The sequence below is a fragment of the Molossus molossus genome, unplaced genomic scaffold (genome assembly GCF_014108415.1).
Source record: "Molossus molossus isolate mMolMol1 unplaced genomic scaffold, mMolMol1.p scaffold_m16_p_6, whole genome shotgun sequence".
NCBI lineage: Eukaryota > Metazoa > Chordata > Mammalia > Chiroptera > Molossidae > Molossus > Molossus molossus.
Window position 1 is genome coordinate 88,534,262 of NW_023425399.1, and position 24,225 is coordinate 88,558,486.

Here is a 24,225-nt window from a genome sequence, read left to right on the forward strand (position 1 = left end):
TTGGCATAGTACCTTAGAGTTGACAGAATGCTTTTAATATTCATTGTCTCATTTAAATTGCACCACAACCCTGTGAGGTAAGTAGTAGTCTTATCCCATTTTATAATGAGGAAATGAGAACTGAGAAAAACTGAGTGACTGCTCAGAGTCACACAATAAGGAAGCAGGAAAGAGGACTTGAATTTTGCTGGTCCGATCCCAAATTCCAGAGTTTTTTCATTCTTTCATACTGTCTGAGACTTGGTTCTGAGGTATAAACTCTAAGCTGCTAAAATTCTGGTTCAGGGTAGGTATGAAACTCACTTTAAGAGTTAGGATTTGTTTTCTAGAATGTCATGAAGAAACTTAGCCTTACAGAGAAGGGGAGGCGTTGTGTCTTCCCTGCACACAACAGACAAATTCAATGCCTCTTGCACTTGTGCTCAGAATCCTAACAGTGACAATTATTTTTAAATTAGACTTTATCTCACCCACACATTTAACATATTTTAAGTATTCAACCAGATTCCCTCGTGTGCCTAGCAGAGGAAATAATAATGTGTTATTCTCCCAACGGTGGAGAGATGGGGGCTAAACTCACATCTCAAACCTCAAACTTGAGCCCACGGGCACTACCTGGGTTTATGTGGATTCAGTAGCAGACCTCACTGCCTCAACACAAGAGCATATATGAGTAATGTCCATATGTGACGACACTGACTGCTCTTCGTTCACTGCCTGTTATATCTCAGGAACTGTGTCAGGCACGTCTAGATATATCCATTTATAATGGATGTTCATACAAATTACATATCATTGTAAGGCTTTTCTGTGACATTAAAACTTAGTTTCTTAATATTAAATAGAATTTCTTCTTAGATTTTTCAAGTGACTTCCTAAAACGTGGGGTACTAGGCTCAGAATTATCATTTTGGCTTTATCTCGCCTCAAGAGTAACAGTTTATATACTACACACAATCAAAGTAGCATTTACTATATTTTTTCCATTTTGAGTATATTTTAAATAAAATAAAAACAAAACCTAATGAAATGACACACATAAAAGCATAATAAAAAGGAATGTTCTATAAACTTCAGAAAAGAATGTGTTGAATATGTTAAAAGAAAATGTAAGGTTAAAAGTATGCCTCTCTGTCTTCCATCTTTAATCAGGAGGATGAAAAGCCAGCTATTCAGAAGTGTTTTGTTCAAGTTGGGTTAATAATATGAAATTCCCTGCCAGCAATGCATTACCACCAACAACAGTTGACTGCATTGACATTCTTATGTGTTTGATGAAAAGATGTTGCTTTTAATTAAGCCATGATGTTGGGCTTGTTATTATAATTCCCACTGTTAAAAGCCATTATTATAATCATCCATTTCTCTTGCACACACTATTTATAGAGTATGTAAGTTAAGAAAACAGAAACAAATGGGCTAGGTAGAAATGATGAAGACATAGCATAATTCTAAGAAATGAATTCAGCCTAAAGATGTTTGTCAAGACATGTTTACCAGAGGACGAGCATACTATATGGAGAAAATGTACCACAGCTTATGTTTACTAGTCACTTAGATTCTAGTGCTTGGCTTTGGAAAATCTTTCTAGGTTGTAGGTGTAGGTGTAAGAGCTATTTTATTGTTCATACTTTTCTATATTTTTTAATTGTTTTAAATTGATTAGAGAGAGAGTGGGAGAGAGATAGAAACATCAATGAGAGAACATCGATTGGCCACCTCCTGCATGCCCTCCACTGGGGATTGGGCCCACAAACTGGGCATGTTCCCTGTCCAGGAATTGAACCAGCAACCTCTTGGTGCATGGGTCAACACTCAACCACTGAGCCACAACAGCTGGGCCATACTTTTCTGTATTTTCTAAATGTTCTACAACAGTGATGTATTACCTACACAATTTTTAAAACAGTATTTTAAAAGAAAACAAAGGGCTCACACTTGTAGGATATAAACCCATTTCAAAATTTTATACTCTGTAGTTCCAAATAGTTGGAAAAACCCTAAGGTTGCCCTTGGAACATACAACATAAATATGTTATTTCTTCGTTGAGCCAGAAATAGGTGAGGATTTTGTTTCCTCGATGTGTCTTCTGGTACCAAACTCTGAAAAATGCTACGATTAGTGACAGCTGTTCAGTGTTGCCATTTCCTGCTATCATTTCCCAGTTTTTAGCCTCATGGACTGATGTTTCAAAGTCGTTCATTTGGTCCAAGGTCATTAAGTTCCCTTAATTTCAATGTAAAGAAACACTGTTGAGTGACACTTACTGTTCTAGGCAGTTAATGCTTTTATAAAACCTCTTTTATCAATGTTACCTAATGTAACCCACACAGTCATAAGGAAGCAGACCTCAAAGAGTCAATTATAGAACAGTTAAGAGCCCAGGTGTAATAATTATAACACCTAGGACTATAGGCAAGGTTTGAATGCTTGCCTTGTGGTTTTGAACAAATTGTTTAATCTATAAAGTGGGGATAATAATATCTCCCTCATAGGCTTGTCATAATGATTAAGCAAGGTAGTTTACATGAAGCATGAGCACAGACCTGGTGTAAGGCTCAATAGTCGTTGTGATTGTTGAACTTCCTAACAAGCAATAAGTTGTTCCGCCATATCACAGAGCTCCTTCTAAACCTCTGCTTTGGCCTGTGGCTAGTTTGTGATGTGGTTTTCTCAAGGTAAAATCTTTGCAATGTAGACAGGCGGAATAGCTTAGAGGAGAGGGCATTAGAATTAAAGTCCAAAGACCTGGCTTCATCAGTAACTGCCTTTACCACTTACTAGCAGCAAAATTAACAAAGTCCCTTGACCACATGGAACCTCAGTTTTCTAGCCTTGCATCCTGTCTGTTTGAACCTTACCCTTTGTTTAGAAATAAAATTAAAATGAAACATGCACACCTGTCTCCTAATAGTACATTTATATATTTGGGGAATAAAATAATGAAAATGAAAAAAATGAACATTTTCAAAAGTAATTAAATATTTTGTTTACAATGACACGTTTTAAATTTCTCTACAAGATCTTTGGGCTTGCCCTGGCCAGTGTGGCTCAGTTGGTTGAGCATCATTTCATGCACCCAGGGATCACTGGCTCAATTCCCAGTCAGGTCACATGCCTGGGTTGTGGGCTCGATTTCCAGTAGGGGGTGTGCAGGAGGCAGCTGAGCCATCTCTCACATCAATGTTTCTCTCTCTCTCAAATCAATAAAAATGTATTTAAAAACAAACAAACACAAAAAAAAACAACAATGTTTGGGTTTTTGTGCTGGCCAGTAGTTTTGAAACCTGAAGTAGATAAGTAGACTTGGCACCACGTCACTCACAGCCAGTCTCAGAGCAAATCTGTGGGACTCTGGCCTTCCCATGACAAAGGACCGGGTACAATTCACCTTCTTGAGATATTGCTCTGTGAACATGTGTATACTGAAGGTCTTTTACTTTTTTAACACTTAAATGTAATTGTGTCTGGGGAATATTAGCTCTTATTTTATGGAGGACATCAGGAGAAAGACAGAAAAAATACAGCATCCTGAAAGTCCAAATTGAGGTCATTGGCCACATACAGAAAGGTGACTGTATATTAGTGTAGGCTGCATGCTTTGCCCTGGGGGAAAAATGGTCAGGATTGTGCATGACAGTACTAAGAATGTCACTGATTAAGTCAAGGACTTTATCAGTAAGAACAGTTATAATGGAGAAGACAGAGAAAAAATGTAGTTATGGACTACTGTATCTTCAGCTTAGCTGGACACTTTTGTATACTGTTTCTACATTTGAATGTGTATGTGTGTGTGTACACATATACCACTTACCACTTCTAATATATTTGTAACACTTTTCATATTTTCCCATAAGCTATTTGCTTTTCATATTAATGAGATATGCTCCTCAAAAAAAGATATTACTGTCCTTTTTTTTCTTTCAGTCTTCCTTTTCTTTATCTTTTGTTTGAATTTATTTTAGCATTTTGTATTATCTGTAAATTTTTATGAATTTAACCACAAAAATGAAGAGGTGGGTATAATAGATCTTTAGAAACAGTAAAACAGCCCAGCCTGTGTGGCTCACTGGTTGAGTGTTGACCCATGCACCAAGAGGTCACCAGTTTGATTCCGGGTCAGGGCACATGCCCAGGTTGTGGGCCAAATCCCCAATGGGGGCATGCAGAAGGCAGCCAGTCGATGCTCTCTCTCATCAATGTTTCTATCTCTCTCCCTCTCCCTTCCTCTCTCTCTAAAATCAATAAGGAAAAAAAATTTAAAAAGAAACACTAAAACAAATGCATGAACATTTTTATTTTCATTATCCTTAAGACTTCTTGATCCATATTCTCACCAAAACATCTTTGCTGTACCTTCTTAGAGCATACGGATGAGCCACTTGGTGTACAGAGTCTCATATGACCCTTGAAAGAATGATTCCAAGTCGGTCCTAAAGCTCAAGGGTAATCGACCATTGCGTTACCTGTTTACTTATCACAGCTTTCATTGATTTTCTTTTTGTCGTGGGTGCATTCTGAGTATGACTGTTACTGAGATTGAAAGCTCATCATCTGGTTACTTGGCACTCATCCCTAAATGCTTATAAAATGATCAACTCAGTTGGCAGGCACAGGGAGTGGTTACTGTTGTACATCAGAGGCTCTTTCTTCCTCTGGGAGAGCTGGGAGATGCTGAGATGGGTTGGGATTTATATTAAAATAGGGACCCTGCTTCAAGCTTCTCTGTCACAGGACATGGGCTACTTGAAAACCAGAGCCATCGTTAGAGCCAGAAAGAAAGGTTCCAACCCAGCCTCAGGACAGCAGGGTGGAAAGCAGACAAACCTTGTACACAATTGCATGTCTTTTAAAATCCATGTATACAGTCGTGTTTCTTAGCATATGTGAAGAATTCATCCTTTCAACCGTTTCACAGTTTAAAAATATTCTGGATTAATGTTCATATTAAATAATAATATATAAGAAAGATAAGATAAAAGGCATGCTTAGCCAGTGGGATTCTTTTTATAATGTTGTGCATTAAATAAATAAAAGGATGCTAAGAGTTGCACCTTGGGGATTTTCTTCTTTATGGGGCTCTGAGTAACCCTGCTGAGGTACTTTGAAGAGCCAGAGCCGGGCACCATGCCAGTCCATGCTGAGGGAAGGGATGTTAAGCTATTTCTTATCAAGGGCTGTCTCTTGCCTGTTTCCTGGAAGAAGTCTGCCCAACAGAAGTCACCACGGTCATGTATTTGGCACTTGATATAACTTGATGAAGGCTGAAAGTATCTCACCTTGGGACACCTGCCCTTACCAAGTAAGAAAGGACTATTTACCACAAATGGCATTCTGTGTGGACTCTCATTAGGATGCTTCTCTATGCTCTCTGTTAATAAGTGGTGCCCTCCTGCGTGGGGAGTTGGAAGTACGCACTGTGTCAGCTAGCTCAGGCGAGTCCTCAGTCATTGTCCCGTCACTCCATCCATGTCCGCTGTCCTCACGGTCTCAGCTCGTGACTGAGAAATGGGCTGCTCCCAAAGTCAAAGTTCTCTGTAGACCAGCTGACACAGCCCACACCCAACTCCTGTCTTCTGGGTTTGGGCTGGAAAGACATGACGGGTGGCAGAAAGCTGAGGTGTGCCTTCATCTAAGGGATGGATCGGAACTAACACAGCATTGATTTCTAAAGGAACAAGCCAGTAAGTGCAGAACGAAGGTGGAACTGCCCTGGAACGCTGGGAACCACGGCCTCCCTGGACAGCAGGAGAAGCAGGCGCTGGCGGACCGCTGTGGGGCTCCCCGAGGCCCCTCGGCAGCGCCGCAGTGTCCCTCTGCCCCTCCGCGCTGCTGGAGCCCGGGCTTTGCCAGAACTGCCCCCGTCAGTGCGTTTATGCTTCACCACCACTTGCCCCAATTCTTTTATCTTCTCCCTTTGGATATAAATATTTTTGTGAGCAGCAAAATGTTTCTACTGATGTACAAACTGTAGGTCACATGGCATTGACTTTTATTCAAACCAGAAGGTTTCATGCTAGGATTGTAGCATTGTATCATTACTTCACTGGAGGCTTTGTGTCGATGTGAAAATTTTAATTTCACGCCCTGCAGACTTCATAGTCTTTTGTGCTCTCTCTGCTCCCATTGTGGCATAAAGGGTAAATCCCTGTGTCACGTTCATTTGAGGTTGAAAAAAGTAAAGTTTATCCAGTTAAGATCTCCAAACAGCGACAGGAAAAAAAAAGCTATTATTAAGGGGAGAGGAAAAAAAACCTCTTTTGTTAATATGGATTTCCATGTGGGGGGAGTATGGCCTCCAGGCTCAAAAGAGGAAAATAACTTCTCTGTTACCATTGGGTACTGGGAGTATTTTATCAGTACAGATTATCGTTAACTTCCTCACTGAAACCCAAGATATTCTCAAGTATTTGGGTATAAAAAAAATCAGACTTTAGCTAAGACCTTTTTTAACCAGTCATTGATGGGGAAACAAAGTTAAAATGTCTCCTTCACACAACTGTGCATTTGAAAGAGAAGAAAGTGTGGTGGTAGAGAAAGCTGCAAGAGGAAAAGTCTGGAATAGGTTAATAGCCAACTTGGTGGAAACAAATCAGAATTTATTATTAACGTTGGATATTTGATTAAAATGCATTTTTAAATGAAATGAGAAGCTTACATATGGACGTTTTTCATATCAGAGGTTTAGGATCAAAGATATCACAGAATTAGGATTATAACTTAATACCATAAGCTATTTAACACTAACTTCTAAGAACTGTACTCATGTAGCCTTTACTTATTATGAAATATGGTATGGTCGATGGTGACCTATTTCAAATGTATCTTCTTGTGACTACCTTCAAGCCTATGTTCCCAAAGTCAGGTTTAAACTGCTGAATGAGGTTAATTAGCTATAAAATGGGCACCCAGCGTTCAACCCCTCACAATACCAGCCGTGATCCTTTTCAGAGGACTGTGTATAGGGTTCAGGGAGGATCCTTTCAAGAATCTGTTTTCTAATGAGTTTTGTCAGCAATCTCTTAAGTACTTGTGCTTACTTGGGACAATTGCAATGGTAACATATTTTTTTAAAGTAGCATTTAAATTACCTATATTGGTACCACCCACTGTATATACTGTATGCACTATATAACACTGTTAATATTTTAGTATTTAGTATATTTCTCTTCAATACTTTATTTTTTTGCTTCTTATACACTTTTCTTTCTTTAGACTGTTTTTTCTAAATTATAAACTACCTGGAACTTTAAAAAGTAAACAGTCTTCTTTGTCTTAACCATTTTGTGAATAAGTTAAAAAGAGGTAGGTGGGGCCCAGGCTGGTGTGACTCAGTGCATTGAGCATCGTCTGGTACACTAAAAAGTCACCGGTTTGATTCCTGGTCAGAGCACATGACCAAGTTGTGGTCTAGATCCCTACTGGGGGGCGTGTACGAGGCAGCCCATTGATGTTTCTCTCCCTCTCCCTTCGTCTCTCTCTAAAAAATCAATGAAAACATATTATTTTTAAAAAGAGGTAGGGCCCTGGCCAGTTTTGCTCAGTGGTTAGATCATCCACCTGTGAACCAAAGAGTCATGGGCTCGATTCCAGTCAAGGGTACATACCTTGGTTGTGGTTCAATCCCCGGCCCTGGTCGTGGTCCTATGGGAGACAACCAATTGATGTGTCTCTCTCACATCAGTGTTTCTCTCTCTCTCTCCCTCCCTCCCGCTCTTTCTGAAAATCAGTAGTCAAATATTCCCGGGTGAGGATTTAAAAAATAAATAAAGAGGTAGATGGAAATTAGTGGTGCTAAATAAAATTGCCTAAATTGGCCTGTTAATGTTGATTGTTGGAATGAAAATGCGCATGTTTCTCTCATAAGTTACCTTAGGAATGCTACAATGGGACTGTGTTTCTGATAAAACTTTATTTTTTTCTTTATTGGATCTAAATGTAATCTGATGTGTAAATCACTGCTATAAAATATGTGGCATTTTCTAAACACGACTCGTACATCTCTTTGAGATGAGAAAAATGTGTATTAAAGTTAAAGCTCGCAATTAGAATGAATTTCTTTGTAGAGGAAAACAATTAAATGTACTCTTCCTGGCGAAGAGGACAGCAGGTCGGGTGCGTTGAGCAGAGGATGCTCTCGGGCTTGCTGGTTCTACTTTGTTGTTTTCGGAAGCAGGAGGCGGCTTTGGCAACCCCGATTGCATCTGGAATTTGAGCTAAGAAACTATATTTCTCTTGTCTGAGCCTCTCTTCAGACACCAAAATAAGGTTGTATTTTCACCGTAGCATAACCCATTTATTTATTTTTACCTTATTCCTTCCACTTTTGATCCAAACAAGGGATATCAGGTTCAATTACTATGGTGACTCAGGGCCAACTCTGATGAGCCAGGAGATTCTGATCTTCCCATAGTCTTCCTCAGAGTCAGTCTTTCTTATTGACACCTCTTATGTTTCAACATCAATCCGTGGGACTTTCCTTGTCATCCAGTTCTCTAAAGTCTTCCAAACTGGGATAGATAGTTGATCTGTCTGGGCCATTTTATGGCCAGAACACTGGGAGACACCCATTGGGTCTCACAGTCTTGGTAATGCTCTGTTAAAACTCTGATTGTTCTTCATCAGTTTTTGCTTTTTCCATTCTTTGTGTTTATAACAACCAAAATATTTCCACTCTATTTGGCTACACTAGTTTTCTCCTCTGTTGACTCCCTTTCTCCCTTTCTACGGAATCATTCTAGTTCTCCTAGTGTAAAGGAAGTTGGAACAGTAAATCAGATGCACCTGCACTGTTTCTCATCCCCACCCCGCAGTAACAGTGACATGGGAGGAACATTAGGTGCACTCCAGCCATATCTTTTTCATGGTCTGGGTCAGGGCATGTTCATTAGGAGAACACCCTGGTTCCCACGATGCCAATCCAACAGACTTGCGTTTACAGGCATTAGCTGCTTCACCTGCAGCGTCCCAGTTTGCATTTAATAGGGCAGTTGGGCACTTGCCTTTTTCAGGGTACACTGTTGTTGCCCTTACCGACTCTAAAAGGCTGGATAATCTCCCATCTCTAATTTTCACGTTAGGTGTCGTAGACAATGGCCAGTTGGGTTCACATATTAACCCAAACATGCTCCTCCATGCAGCGGTGTTAAGCATTAGGGAAACAGTCTCAGACTTCACAGTCCTGACAGACCACTTAAGTAATGGCTCTTCTGGGAACTATCTGTACTTACTGACAAAGTAGGTGAACTCTTTATAATATATCCACTGATTTCTGTTGTTTCATGATTCTGCCCTCTGCCAACCTGTATCACCTTCTTTGTGACAAGAGAATGGAGAGCTGTAACTGTTATCTTAAACTAGAAGGACTTCAGGTATCTTTCTTCCAAAGCACTCCCATTTCCGCTTGTTCACAGTCAGTTCTAGTCTCCCAGCTTCAACTGTGGGGCTGAGAGCATGCAGGACACCTTAATTTGCAGCTCATTCTGTCCCTGCTGCAGCCTAAAGCTAACAGCCCGGGGCACACGCACAGGAAAGTGTGTGTGTGTGTGTGTGTGTGTGTGTGTGTAGGGGCAAGGTTGTTTCTTTTCTGTTGGGTTGCTTTCCCTGGTAGGTTCATATAAAGGTTATAAAGTCCCTCTATCCATATTGTCTTTCTCTTTGAAAGTACAGTCATAAAACAGAACACTACCATTCAGTTTTGTAAACCTTAAATTTCAAACAACGCACTGATGAATTATTTATGTCATAGAATGTGTTTTCAATATTGTGTTGCATAAAATGGAATGAATGCTTATCCATACGTGCCCTGAACTTTCTAAAGTGCGTGCTAATAAACAGGATAACCTAGCATCACTTTGGCCTGGTATAATTTACAAGGCCAGCACTTCTCCCTCTTGGTCTTGGTTTCTGCGTTGCGATCCCCAGCAGTCAGCTTACTGCTTTCACTACTGGAGCTCCGCAGGTAACATTCTTGGACGCCATGCTGTCTCACAGTGCTGTTCTCTCAGTATAACCGACGTTGAGATCTATAAATTTCATTGTCGTTCTGGCTTCCAGCCATACTAGATTAGGCTTTAATTCATAATTAGTAGGAAGTCACAAGTCCATAGAAAAGAGAACATTTTATATTAAATGGCCATTATGTAATATCATGATTTCACAAAATGATTAAGATGCTGGAAAATAATTAAGCTATCTTAAGGTTTCCAATACTTAAAGTGCAGGCATAGGGAGGAGGGGTAGTGATTTTTTTCTTTTTAATCTGTGTGTAGCTCCTGCTACAATGACAGAAAGAAAACAAATTCCTTTTAAATCATTTTATTTTTACAGTTGTACAAATTACCAGATTTTTCACAAATTTGCTTTCTATATCAAAGTCTCTGAGATCACGTACATTGCTTGCATAGTGACAGTCTTTTACCCAGACTTCCAAACAACAACAACAGTAAGGAGCCAAGAGCAGATAGCTCATGAACGGTGAATGGTGGCTGTTGTTGAAGAAGATTAGGGAACTTTCAAAGGTCAGTTTCTGTCCAGGACAGTGTCTTGGTGTGAAGACTTGACTCAGGCTGATAGCCAAAGGAGAAAATGATGTAGGTCCACAGTCCCTCACCCAAATCTCTTGGAATCAAATTTATTCCAGAATTTACAATTTTTTTTTTTTTAATTTCATAGATGCATTCTTTTTTATCTTTTTAAAATTATTATGTATTGGTTTCTGGTGGGCAGCTTAGTGGGCAGACAATCACGTACTTTGCAATAGTGTTCCCCTCGATATTTCCAGTACCCCAACCGGCGCCATACATAGTTATTGACTGTATTTCCTATGCTTTACTTACATCCCTGTGACTGTTTTGTAACTACCTATTTGTGCTTCTTAGTCCTTCTACCTCTTTGATCCAGTGCCCCAACCCTCTCCCCTCTGGCAACCACCAGTTCTTTCTCTGTGTCTATTAGTCTGCCTCAGTTTTGTGTGTTAATTAATTTTGTTCTTTAGATTCCACATAGAAGAGAAATCATATGGTATTTATCTCTTATTTCACTGAGCGTAATACCTTCTAGGTTCATCCATGCTGTCGCAAGTGGTAAGATTTCATTATTTTTTTTAATCCTCACCCAAGGATATATATATATATATGTTTTGAGTTTTTTAGATAGAGTGGAGGGAGGGAGAGAAATATCCATGTGAGAAAGACACATCAATTGGTTGCCTCCCACATGACCCCGGCCGGGGCCAAGAATCGAACCTGAGATTTTCTAAGCCTCAGGCCAGACCAGCCAGGGCAGATTTCATTCCTTTTTATGCCCAAGTAAGATTCTGTTGTATATATATACTACAGCTTTTTTTATCCACTCGTCTATTGATGGACCACACTTCCAGAGATTGACTATTGTAAATAATGCTGCAGTGAACACAGGGGTGAATATATTCTTTCAAATCAGTGTTTTGGATGTCTTCAAAATCCCCAGAAGTAGAAACACTGGGTCATGAGGCAGGTCCATTTTTAATATTTTGAGTAAAGTCAGTACTGTTTTCCATAGTGGCTGCACCAATGTGCATTCCCAGCAAGAGTGCAGGAGAGTCCCCTTCTCTCCACGTCCTCACCAGCACTTGTTTGTGCATTTATTGATGATAGCCATTCTGGCAGGTGTGAGGTGATGCTTATTGTGATTTAATTTGCATCCGAATTCACAAATCTTTAAGGTAACCCAGTGCACAATACCATATGGGGTACAGCATAATGTATGATTACTCACCTTAAATGGAATAAACAACTAATAATAAATAACCTCTCAGCTCAGGTCAGATTTTGAAACCAAATATGTGTGAGTTAGGTCAGACGTTGCTACCCAAACTTTATGAAAAAACTTTCAGTTTTCAGTACTCTTAAGACCCCACATTACAGATAAGGGTTATGAGCCCACGTCACCACTCAGAGATTTTCTTTTGTTTATTCCCAGTCTCCATAAAAGGCAGGGTCTCTGCTTTCCTCTAACTCATTTCTTCATATTGTTTTCCTAGGTGAAATGCTAGGCCACACAGATTACAGGAAGGACCCAGAAAGGTATTTCAGGTCCAGTCAAGTTAAATATTCACTTGTCACAGACAGAGACCTGAACTACATTGTTCTTATAATTATTGTCTTATTCAAGAAGTACAGATTCCTAGGGGTATGTAAGGAAAAATAAGGCTTTCTTGCACCCCAGCCTCTCAGCTGGCCAAATAAGTACCCTCCTTGGATATAACCACTACTAGTGTCCTGTGTGTCCTTTCGGGGACAATTATGCACGTTCAGTCTTAGCCGTGTCTGCAATTGTGTGTCCTGTGGACCTGCCTCAAACCAGAATGCATTTTATAAGTTCACTAGTGAATTGATATTTGGGTTATTTCCAGTCCTGTGTGATTGCAAACAAATATTTCTGTACATATCATTTATACACATGTAAGGATCTCTGTAGGATAAATCCCTAGAAACGCAATTGTAGGTAAGTTCATTATAAATTTTGATAGAATTGCTGAATTGCTTCAGTAGTGTTGTACAACTTATGTTCCCACTTACGATATTTGAAAGAGCCTGTTTTCTTACACCTTTAAGAGTGTAATCGAAAGCTAAATTCTTTGCCAGTCCGAAAGGTGAAAGTGGTACCTTGTAGTTACAATGAGCATTTCTTTTATTATGAGTGAAGTTTTATATTTGAGTCATTAGTATTTCTACTAACTCTTATCCTGTCTTTGGTCCATTTTTCCCTAAATAGTTGGTCTTTTAATTTTTTATTTATAATTGCTCTTTACCTTAAGTAGCCCTTTTTGTAATATGTCACAAATATTTTCCCAGCTTATCTTTTGTCTTTTGACTTTGGTTTTATCCATGCAGAAAAATTTCCCATACAAGTGATTTTTCACGTTCTTTTCATTTGGTTCTACTTTTGATTTGTCTTTAATCATTTCTGCATTCATCTTGTAGCAGTTTGTTATGATAGCTTTAATGGCACATTTACCCAGAGTTCTTTCTGATCCTTTTATCTAAACCCTTTCCCTGCCTGCCTCCTGCTTCCTAACAATAACAAAAACTAATAATAGAATAGCTTCCATTTACTGGACACTTATTATATACCAAGCATAGTGCTAAACACTTCACATACATTATCGTAATTCCTCAGAAAGACAGACATTGTTTTTATCTCCATTTTACAGATTAAACAACTGAAGCTTGGAATCATAAAGCAACCTGCCCAAGATCACAAAGTTAGAAATTGCTAGAACCAGAAATGAAGATTCCCAAATCCTTCCATAGCTATTCACTTTGTTACTACCTATTTCTCGCTGGTGTAAATAGGTGTACATGTGAATATAGCCCATTGGATGGTTCTACTTTTCTGATAGTGTCTAGTTACAGTTTAAATTATAATAATTTATCAGAGTAACGGCTTCATCAGCTGAGTCCACCTTTTAAAGCCCCACAACCATAGATGATATTGCCATCATAGATCTGGAGGTTGGAACCACAGAACTGGTGTAGAGATAGGAGTCAAACTCTCGATCCAACAGAGTTTCTGTTTAACTGGCTCTGTAGAACTAATAGCATTGACAAGGGAGAGAGGACTTACAGGAACTCTATCTTCTCCAATCCCTGTGCCAGAATGATGCCTGGGCTCCCCACACCTTGCTCATAGACTGTGGGGACTGCTTGGCATGGATATAAGGAAAAAAAGTACTGATAACATGGGATCACTGATAGATATCTGAATTCAGTATCTCTGAAAGGAGGGCAGATACTAGATCTTTGTGAACCTGGCTGGTTTGTAGCATGGTAAAAGCAAACCTAATTTGAGCTATTTTATCTGATATTTTTTAAAACCACTCTGTCTTCCCATTTTATTTCTGTTCATTGAAGCATGTTATGTTGACATTATCTTTGTGAATGTAGTAGGAAGGAAGTTCAAGAAAAGCATTCTGTAAAGGAAATGTTTTCAAGCAAATTGTCCTTAAATCAACACTAATTGCCAAATACTGATTTTTTCCCCCTTAAGATAACAGAACAGGAATGCTAAATACAAAATTTAGCTAGGGTAAGATAATAAAAGCTATGGGGATCCTTTTAAATTAGAGCAATGGCACATCCATAAAGCAGAACCCTGCTGCAGTTTATAGGAATTAGGTAGATCTATATGCACGAGTGTGAAACAATCCCCAAAACATTCTGTTAAGTGAAAAAGCGGATCGTAGATCAGTACATAAGCATAGCTCAATTTAAGTTTTTAAATACACGTGTGTTTATTTGTATATGCACATGCATGCATGTAATTATACAAAAAAAAAAAAAGATTTGGAAGCATATATACTAAACTGTTTACAGGGAAGGGTAATGGGATTTGCATTTGGTTGAATGATAGGGTGTTGAGAAGACTTTCATTTTTCTTTTATAATTCTATGTTCAATTTTTATAATGGAGACATATTCTTATATTATTTGAACAATTTAAAATTTTTAAAGAAAATAATTGTGACAACGTAGTTTCATTCATTATTTACTGAAGACTTGACATTAAGGATACAGTGGTTTCTGCTCTCATATTGCTTCCAGTGTAATGAGGGAGGAAGATATTAAACAAGTAAATCCACATAAATAAGTAATTACAAATTGTGATAAATGCCATAAAGTAAATGAGAAGAAAAATAACTGGGGCAATCTAATTTAGATAATGGGGTTAAGGAAGGCTTTTTTGAAGTAGTGATATTTCAGTTGATATCTAGTAGGATGAAGAATAGTTATCCAAGCCCCAAAGGCAAGGGAAGTAAAAGCAAAATTAATGAGTGGGACTATGTCATACTAAGAAGCTTCTACACAGAAAAGGAAACCTTCCACAGAAACAAAGAGGCAGCCAACCTAATGGGAGAAAATATTGCAAACAACACATCCACTAAGAGGCTAATATCCAAAATATATAAAGAACTTATACAACTCAACAACAACAAAAACAAACAAACAGCCCAATAAAAAAATGGGCAGAGGACCTTAACAGATACTTTTCCAATGAAGACATACAGATGGCCAACAGATATATGAAAAAATTCTCAATATCACTAACTATAAGGGAAATGCAGATCAAAACCACAGTGAGATACCACCTCATATCTGCTAGAATGGCTATGAATAATAAGACAGGAAACACAAGTGCTGGAGAAGAGGTGGAGCCCCAGGAGCCCTTGTATACAGCTGAAGGGAATGTAAATTGGTGCAGCCACTATGGAAAAAGTATGGAGTTTCCTCAAAAAAGTTGAAAACACTTATTTGTAAAGATATGTGTACCCTTCTATTCATTACAGCATTACTTATAGTAGCCAAGACATAACCAAATGTCCTTCAACAGATGATTGGCTAAGGAAGGTGTGGTACATATATACAATGGAATACCACTCAGCCATAAAAAAGATGAAATATTACCATTTGCGACAACATGGGTGGATCTTGGGAGTATTATGCTAAGTGAAATAAATCATAATGAAAAGAACAAGTACCATATGGTTTCACTCATGTGGGATATAAAACAAAAAGCAACAAATGAACAAAACAAAAAAAGAAACACACTCATAGACACAGACTACAGAATGGTGGTTACCAGGGGGAGAGGGGGATGGGGATAGGATGAAGAGGGTAAAGGGGGCCAAATATATGGTGACAGAAGGAGACTAGACTTCCAGTGGTGAGCACAAAATGTGTACAGATGTACTATAAAGTTGTACACCTGAAATCTATATAATGTTACTACCCAGTGTTCTCCCGATAAATTTAATACAAATTTAAGAATGTTAGAAGTGAGCAGAAGAGAAGAATTTATGGGTGGACGGCTTTCTGGTGTTTACCTTCCCTAAAGTTCCCCTAGGAGACCCTCTTGTACATGATGTGATTGTGATCCCATTTCTGCCCTGGGCAGCCCATCTCTAGGCTCCTCGGGTTCTGATGTTGTACTGGTCTGATTACTTTCTGTCTGGCTTGTGTGTGTTGCAGGTATGAGACATCTTTGTTGGATTTGGTTCAATCTCTGAGCCCAAAGTCTGCTTCTAAACCTCAGCCCCATCCCTCCAGAGAAGCTGGGGTCTGGAACCACAGGACTTGCCGACTCAGTTCCCTAAAATCAGCCCGGAAGAAGACAAGAGCAGGTGGGACCCCTGAAGACCTGGAGGAGGATCAAATTCTGGAAGATATATTTTTCATTTGACACGAAAACACTTGATGCGAAATTTCCATCGGAACTTTGTGGGTTTCTTAATATACTGATCTAGGATTTAAAATTTTTAATTGCAAGTATTGTGTCTTTCCTTTCACAGGGCCCTGTCTCACTAGCATTCTGTTATATATCGAATATAGAAATGATCCTAACAACCCAGGGTGTTTTTATCAGACTAATCAGTGCTAACACGTGGTGGGGATGAGGGCGGTCTCTTTCCTACACCAAGCAGAGATGAGAAAATCCACATGGCGGGGGCCTTGTTTCATGAGTGTTGCCTTCTCAATATTTTGCTGGAAAAAGTTGGCTGTCTCTTGTACACAAGGAAAACCTATCTACTGAAAGATCCCTCCAATTTAAAAGTAGCCCCTTGTAAAATAAGCAATTTCAGAAAGACCTTTTTATCTCTCCAATCTAGTCTCTCACTACCTACCCTTATCTAAGTGTAGTCATTTAGTTCTGAAGTTGGTGCCCGTTACCGCAAGCAACACTGAAGGCCAAGTGTGAGTCAGACTCGGTAGTCACCAGCCTGGCAGCTGCTCGGCCCATAACCATAAGGTTTCGTGGGCTAGAGGAGGGACCCCCCATCCCTTGGAAATGGGCATTAAATCACAGAAGGGTCACTGCACTGGTGGAGGCAGGAGCCTGAAATGCGTTTCCTACCACCCACCAACTTCTCCAGATAGATAAGAGCAATCTCTCAGTATTTTTGTTGACCTACATGTCCATTTTATTCACCCTTGTGAACTTCCCACCATGTGTCTGGAGAAGATGCCACTAGAGGGTGGTAGCCTCAGCTGAGGGCTGATGGACTTTCTCTGGTCCTCCCTGTCTTCCCACCAGGATCCAAGCCCTGTGTTGCCCAGGCCCTGCATATTGTCCAGGGCTATTGTCCCATGCCTCCAAAAACCCTCTCTACTTGCCCAGTTATGGTTGTCTACCCCAAGCAGAGCCTCCCACTTCCCACTGGGCCTCCTGACCCAGGGAAAGCGTGTGGAAGGAGTGCACTGAGCTCTCCTGTCCAGCAGAGATCTTGAGCTTGGTCCTTCAGCTTACAGTGGCTCTAGTGGCCTCTCAGGCTGCTGGGTGTGTGGGGACCTCACAGAACCGCTGAGCTGAACACTTTCCAGTTGTTGCAGCAAGGGGAAGATGTATCGCTAGATATGAACTGCCTCTGACTATTTGATCTGGATGGCGTTGCTTTTCTCTCTCCCTCTCAACAACTCCAGGTTTGAACTAGGACCAAGTCTGTCATTCGCCAAAGTCAGCACCCAGGGCAGCCGGCACTTAGTAAGCCTGCGTGGCTTCCCTGAATTCTTTATCAAAACGAGGGGATTTCAGCCTAAAAAGCCTTGTTGAGCCGCTTCCTTGTCTGGATGGAGCTAAATCATCATCTCTTAGGCAGAGGCCCTGTCGCCTCTACCCAGGCTTCCTCCCCTTGGGTCTGATCTTTGGAGAAGAGTGGAGCCTACCAATGCCATATCCTTCATCCAGGGGAAATAAAAGGTCAGGGCTAACTAGCAGCCATTCACCTGAAAAGTGGAGCAGCCATTGCAGATCAGTGTCCTTTGAAAGTCTGCCACCGTGAGAGCCACTGAATCCGTTTCATCCTGCTTCAGAAAGCCTTTGGAAATGAACGTTTCTTTGGTGTGGCAGAATGGGTGGCCATTTTCTCAGTTACAGCTAGGCATCCAGAACCACAGTGTCCTCGCTCCAGGTGTCACGACCACCTTACGTCCACCCGGCTCCCTGGGATCATCCAGACCACGCTCTGCCGTTCGGGACCCAGCGCCCTCACTGCCCTCCGGGGTCAGGATGCCAGGGGACCCGACAGAGAACGGCCATTTCTTTAAGGAGCTCGTTCGCCTTTAGAAGGATCCTAAGCTGGATCTAAACTAAAAGTTTTCGGGGGTCACATGCCACAGAATGGAGTTTAATTGTTTCTTTACCTCCCCTGAGTGAGCAATTGGGAGGAGCGAAGATGAATTAGCAGAGCATCAGTCCACATGTTTCTCGTGCCACTTTCCCCACCATTTGCCGTTCTCTGTCCTGTAGGCGTGTCCTGGTGTCAATCGGATGTGAATTTGTACCTAATCTAATGTTTCATTATGAATTGAACAGTATATGCTAACATTTTCATCTGTGTCTTACTTTGAGATAGTGTGTGTGTGTGTGTGTGTGTGTGAGAGAGAGAGAGAGAGAGAGACAGAGAGAGAGAGAGAGAGAGGTGGTAGAGCCTGGAGGGGGGGTTGGTAGAGCCTGGAGGCTTAGCCTAATTGCAGAGGAACCTGCCCTACTGAGAGAGGGTCTGGCACACAGGAACCTGCCTTTCCTCCCAGCCCCCAGCTGCTTCCCCAGAACAAGCCCACACACTGGAGTGCTGCAGGCAGTGCCGCCCCGCGCCCCGCCCGCTGCCCGCGTTCTGCCAGAGAGAAACCAGTCAGTGTCTGCAAAATGGGAGAGGACAAGGTGTGTCTATTGAAGCTCCCTGAGTCATGCCCGAAGGGCTTTATTTAGGAAACCAAGGCTAATCAAGGATACGCTTCTGCCAGCAGCCGCCCTTCCAGGAGGCACACTTGTGTTTCTCCAAGGTTGGCCCCATGGTGGGGACTTACCTAGGGCACCCATGTGTCGTGGGGGAGGGGCTCTCCTCCTTTGGAGCTGCTCTTCACTTGGCCCCTTCCCGCTGGTCAGGGACTCGGGAGGGGACGGGCCTAGGGAGCAGAGCGGATGAGCCCAGCATTGAGGAGCTGGAGGCCGTGCACGCTCCTCCCACTCATGCCTTGTGCCCCACCCTGTGCGGCTGTCTGTATATACGTGTGAGATTTTAAGTCAGCACATGGCCTCCATGGCTGTGTTCCCCATGTGGTTTTGATATTGAATTGTCCCTCGAACATCCCTCATCAGATCAGTGGACACAGCTTGAAAGTAAGCAGAGCCCAGGTTTTCCGAATGTCATTTCCCTTAGTACTTGTTAAAACAACAGGGCTGGTGATCCGCTGGAAGGAAGGAAATGGTTTACCACGTCCTAATAGGTTCTCCTGGTCCACTCCAGCTCACTCCCGTCACATGGACACCAAGCCTCTGCTAGTGTGTGCTGGTTGGCATGGAAGCTGCCATCTGTGTGCACCTCTGAGCCCCTTGCGTGTGCCTATCCCCAGAACTGCTCAGCAGGATGAACTGTCTCAGCTCTTCCAGACAGGAAAACATGGCCCTGCCTGGTGGGCGTTAGGCGTTGGGAGCACGTAGGCTGGAACACCCAGTTGTGAGGTTCAGCTGTGGATTCAACTAAGGTAGCCAGAGCCCCTGTCCTGCCCGCTGCTCCAGGTCAGCCTGGCACCTTCACCTGAATAAGGAGACCTTGCAGGGGCAGAGGGCAAGAATAGAACCATCACGCAACAGCTCCCAAACTGAAAATGAAATAAGTAAAGTTTGTCCCCAATTGTCATAAGGTTACCCTGAGTCTAGGATCGAAGCTGGAGATGCGTGGGGTGAGTGACACCCCAGTCCTCAGAGGAAGAGTTACTGGTCGCTGGGTTTCTCAGTCACTGTTCCAGGTGGGCTGTTCCTGAGCCCCCAGGGTTCCGTTGTCCGTTCAGAAGTGGGACCTTCTAGCCCCGGGCTCCAGCTTCACAGCATGTTTGCCCCCTGCCCTCCTCCAACACTCGGAACTGAGCGGTCACCAGAGAACGCCCAGGGCTTGTCTACCCCCACCCCTACCAGAGACATTCTACGGATGGGTTGGACCTTGTAACCCATCACTTTCCTCATACAGATGAAGAAAGTTCAGGAGCAAGCGGCTGGTCCGAGCTCCCACGTCCTGCCAGTGGCCGGTCTGGCCGCCAGGCTGGACCCTCCCCGCTGCAGCACGTCGCTGCCTCGGCTGCGGCTCCGTGATGTTTAGAATCGGCTACTTCTGAGCATCTCAGAAGTGAGCCCTCACAGGCCACCCGGGCCAAGGTAGCAGAAACGTAACTTGTCCACTCCTTGGGGGGCTTGTAGGTTGATAACCCTCGGGGTGAGTGCCTCCATCTGAATGTCTTTCAGTCCGTGTGTGGAGGCCATTATCCCCGGGAAGAAGACAAATCTCTCCAGGTAGCATGGATGGGACCATCTTCTCCAATAACAGGTTGTAACAGCCCTAGTGAAGACCTCTCCTGAATAGCAGTTGCCAAAATGAGGGTGCGGCCTGTCCTGGGTGGTGGACCGGTAGGTACACTCGTAAAGCCAGTAGGTCGGTACTCAGGAGTCCAGGAGGAATGACCTGTGTCAGGATCTTCACAGGATCGTGTCGTCGGTTTGGCTTCTATGGCCCAGGATGCCCTCCAGCTCTTTCCCAAACGGTCCCCTTACAGGTACCCTGGTGGTCACAGACAGGTGTCTTCGTTTCTCTCGGTAGACACCTAGGAGTAGATTTGCTGGCCGTGTGCTAACTTTACATTTAACTTAGTGAGGAACTACGAGACTGTTTTCTAAAGCAGCTTAGCCAGTTTACACTCTCACAGCAGAGTATGAAGGCTCATGAACACTCCTCACTGCTCCTAAAACTCTCCCTTCTACTATCATCATTGCCACTGCTGGGGTCAGCACCTCGTCAACTCTCCCTGCTCTGCTCTGCTCGGCTTGCAACTCAACTCCTGGCCGTCTCCCAGAGACAGGCTGCTCTTCCCTGCCCCTGCGACTTCCACGTCCCTCCCTTCAGACGGATCTGCTTCCCTGTGCCCCGGTGTTCCCGGGCATCGGGTCCCTGTGCCCCGGTGTTCCCGGGCATCGGATCCCTGTGCCCCGGTGTGCCCGGGCATCGGGTCCCTGTGCCCCGGTGTTCCTGGGCATCGCATCTGCTTCCCTGTGCCCCGGTGTGCCCGGGCATCGATAGCTGCGCTTCCCTCGGCTCCAGCAGGGCTCCCGCCTCTGCTCAGCCCACCTCGGGCGGTGCTGCGTTGTTCTGCGCCGTCTGTGTGTCCAAGCAGCATCCGCCCAGCCTTGCCGCTTGTGAGCCGTCCACACTCATACCCGGGAGCCTTAGCTATAATACCTTATACAATTATTTGTAAAACTGAAGGTGATATCCCTACCTTACAAGTTTGGTGCCTGGAATGCCGACCTAACCCTGGGAGCCAGCCCAGAGGGAGCCAGGCCAGGCCAACGTGTCCGTGAAAGGAGGGCAGGCGAGGGCCCAGGGAGCAGAGGGGACTCTGGGAGGGGCCAGCAGGAGAGCAGTGTCGGAGTTTGTGAGAAAGTGGAAGGTTGGCTGGACGAGCAGGCCCATCTGAGGCCTGGGTGGGGCATCGGCACTGGCCTGTCCCTCCCTCTGCAGTCCAGGCTGGCAGCCTCGGCTGGCACCTCACCGGCACCGCCACACAGGCGATGGCCTGACCACAGCCAGGATGCCCGAGGCCCCCTGTGCTTCACCTGCTGCAGGTGTGAACTGGTCTCCCCTCTTCATCCCTCCTTGCCCACACTTCGGCCCTTGAAGCTCGAGGTGGGTCGATGCGGTGCTGAGCAGAGGGGCTGGAAGAAGGAGGTGTTCCCGGTCTCGTCGCTACCAGAGGGGTAGAGTGAACTCAGCCCCGCTTTGGGCGCCCCCCCCCCCAGCTGGAGGAGGTGATTTAAGCTTGTTGGATTTATATAACATTGGGAAACGGTAAACTGTGTAAATTTGCTGTGTTTCCAGGGACAGATATTTATGGAGGGGCATTCTTAACTCAAGTGCGGAAGTGTTAAATCATTATAATAAATTCATGCTATTCAGACTTTCTTACATTGTAATAAATTTTTTCTAAGCATGAATGAGGAGATATTCCTCTAATATACCATTATGTATTTCTTCTCAAAATGACACAGCTTACTATATCAACTTGGAGAATAACAGAAGGAGATTTACTGCACTGGAGAAAAAAATAGTTGAGCAGCAGTGAATCGGAGAAAGGACTTGGGAGCATTGACCCCAACAGAACTCCTCAGCCTCTGCCTCTTCCCCCGGAGGAGCGTTGGCACCACCGCAGGGGGCCCGGCTAGAGGTGCAGCCCCCAAAATCCCACTGAGCTTCGGGAGAACCTTTGAGCAGGGAAATGGGGCCGGGGCCCCAGGGGCCTCTGTGGGGTCCCACCCAGGAGGAGGTGGCAGAGTGGGGCTCTGTCAGAAATGAACTCTCCCAGGATGTGAAGTCCCTTCCAAAAGCGCAGCCTGGGGCAGAGCTGCCTGCACAGCCCTGGTCGCCTGTCTCACCTCACCCGCACCTCCGAGCTCACGCGGACGCGGGTGCTTAGCTTCTACCAGATTCTCAGAGAATCTGTCATCCAGAAAGTTCAGGAATCACCAGTATTTGGTAAAACCTGAAGCATCTCTGTCCACTCTGTGCCAGGCTAAGCCCCTGCCAGTCCGACCTCCTGCGGCTGGAACTGGAGCTGCAGCGAGAGCTCTCAGAGGTCAGTGCAGCCACACAGGCTCAGCAGAGCCCCTGCAAGGGGGACTCCACCGGGATTCCCCCAAGGGGAGACATATGAGCTGGGCAAAGGCAGGGAAGGAAGGATGATCGGGCAGAGGAACACGTGTCCAAGGTGTTCCCCAGGGAGTGAGCTTGCAGACAGTCCTGAACACTAGGCTGGCGTTTAGACGTGGAGGAGCAGGGCCCGGTGGAAGGAGACCTGCTGAGTTCCAACACGGCCACAGTTTATACCGTCCCTAGTGCTCCATCAGAGGCTTAGGTTCGAGTCCTTGCTCGGACACCATAGCGGTGTGACAGTGTGCAAGTGTCTGCACCTGTGCGAATTCAGCGCCTCTGTCTGCAAACAGGCAGCACCCGTGGGCCCACCTGCCTTGCCTGGCGCAGTCCACGTGCGGGCCGGTGAAAGGAGGCTCGTGCACCGGCTGGGTAACAACCGTAAAGCACTTTAAACACATCAGGTGCTTTGATAATTGATCTGAGGCCTAGCATGGGCAGTGGGCCCGGGGGAGGCATGGAGAGCTGGGGAGCTCATGACAGCCAGGCAAAGCTCCGCCTGCCAGCTCCCAGCCACGGCCGCCTAACGCTGCACAGTGCCACCTCAGGCCCCCGCGATGGCCTCCAGCAGGACAATGCATTGCACCTTTGCCCCAGTTTCAGAATGTCCTTTAGCTCTGCTTCTCCCGCCAGCCTGGGCTGCCTTCCCACCACCTCAGCCCCTGTGCAGGGTCCTGGCCACCTCTGTCTCAACAGTCCTGACTCTTCAGAGCCCAGCCTCGAGGACTGTCGGGAGTACACAAAGCCAAGAGCTGTTCCAGAGGGGGGACCCCGCGCTATGGTCACCTGCCTCCACAAGGGCCCTGTGGGTCGCTCACCACCCGGCTCCCATCACCACCCGTCTCCACGTTCCAGCTCTGGTATTGTCAGATCTGGGCCTTCTCTCTTCAGAAGTGAAGATGGCCCTGGCCGGTTTGGTTCAGCGGTTAGAGCGTCGGCCTGCGGTCCGGAGAGACCCGGGTTCGGTTCCCGCTAAGGGCACGTACTTCGGTTGCAGTTTGTCCCCGGCCCTGGTTGGTCGTGCGGGTGGCAGCCACTCGATGTGTCCCTTCACGTCGATGTTCCTCTCTCTCCTTTCCTCTCTCTCCCTCTCACTCTATCTGTACAAAAAATGGAAAAATATCCTCGGGTGAGGATAAAAAAAAAAAACAGAAGTGAAGATGATGTTTCTTGTTTTGCTAAGCAGGCTGCCCCTGGGGACGGGAGTGGGGACAGGCACCCCCAGGAGCTAGGGCTAGGTAGCATTTCATTAAGGGACTTCAGGCAGCCCCCATGGCCTCGTCACCTGGCCATGACACCCACTTCTCACATCCAGGTTGGGGGTTTCTCCTTTCCGGTTTCCAGGGAGGGAAGGGGAGGGGGGCTAGTCCCTGCTCGCCCTGGCCAAGGGGCTGACAGCTCTCCCAGGCTGACCCGGCTAATGCTCAAACTGGCCACTTTTTTTTTCAAACTTTGTAGTCAGACTTACAGTAAATTTCTGGAAAAAATGCAAA

At 44.3% G+C, this 24,225-nt stretch overlaps 1 protein-coding gene across 18 annotated transcripts in view; it reads left to right on the forward strand.

The window, feature by feature from the left end:
• KIAA1328 (KIAA1328 ortholog) overlaps positions 1-16,221 on the forward strand; it is a 255,175-nt gene extending 238,954 nt beyond the window's left edge. For all 18 annotated transcript variants that reach the window (XM_036244849.1, XM_036244848.1, XM_036244861.1 and 15 more), the window contains one exon: positions 16,011-16,221. In XM_036244849.1, the coding sequence (XP_036100742.1) occupies positions 16,011-16,221 (211 nt within the window). The remainder of the gene's footprint in view (positions 1-16,010) is intronic.
• Positions 16,222-24,225: the final 8,004 nt, after the last annotated feature.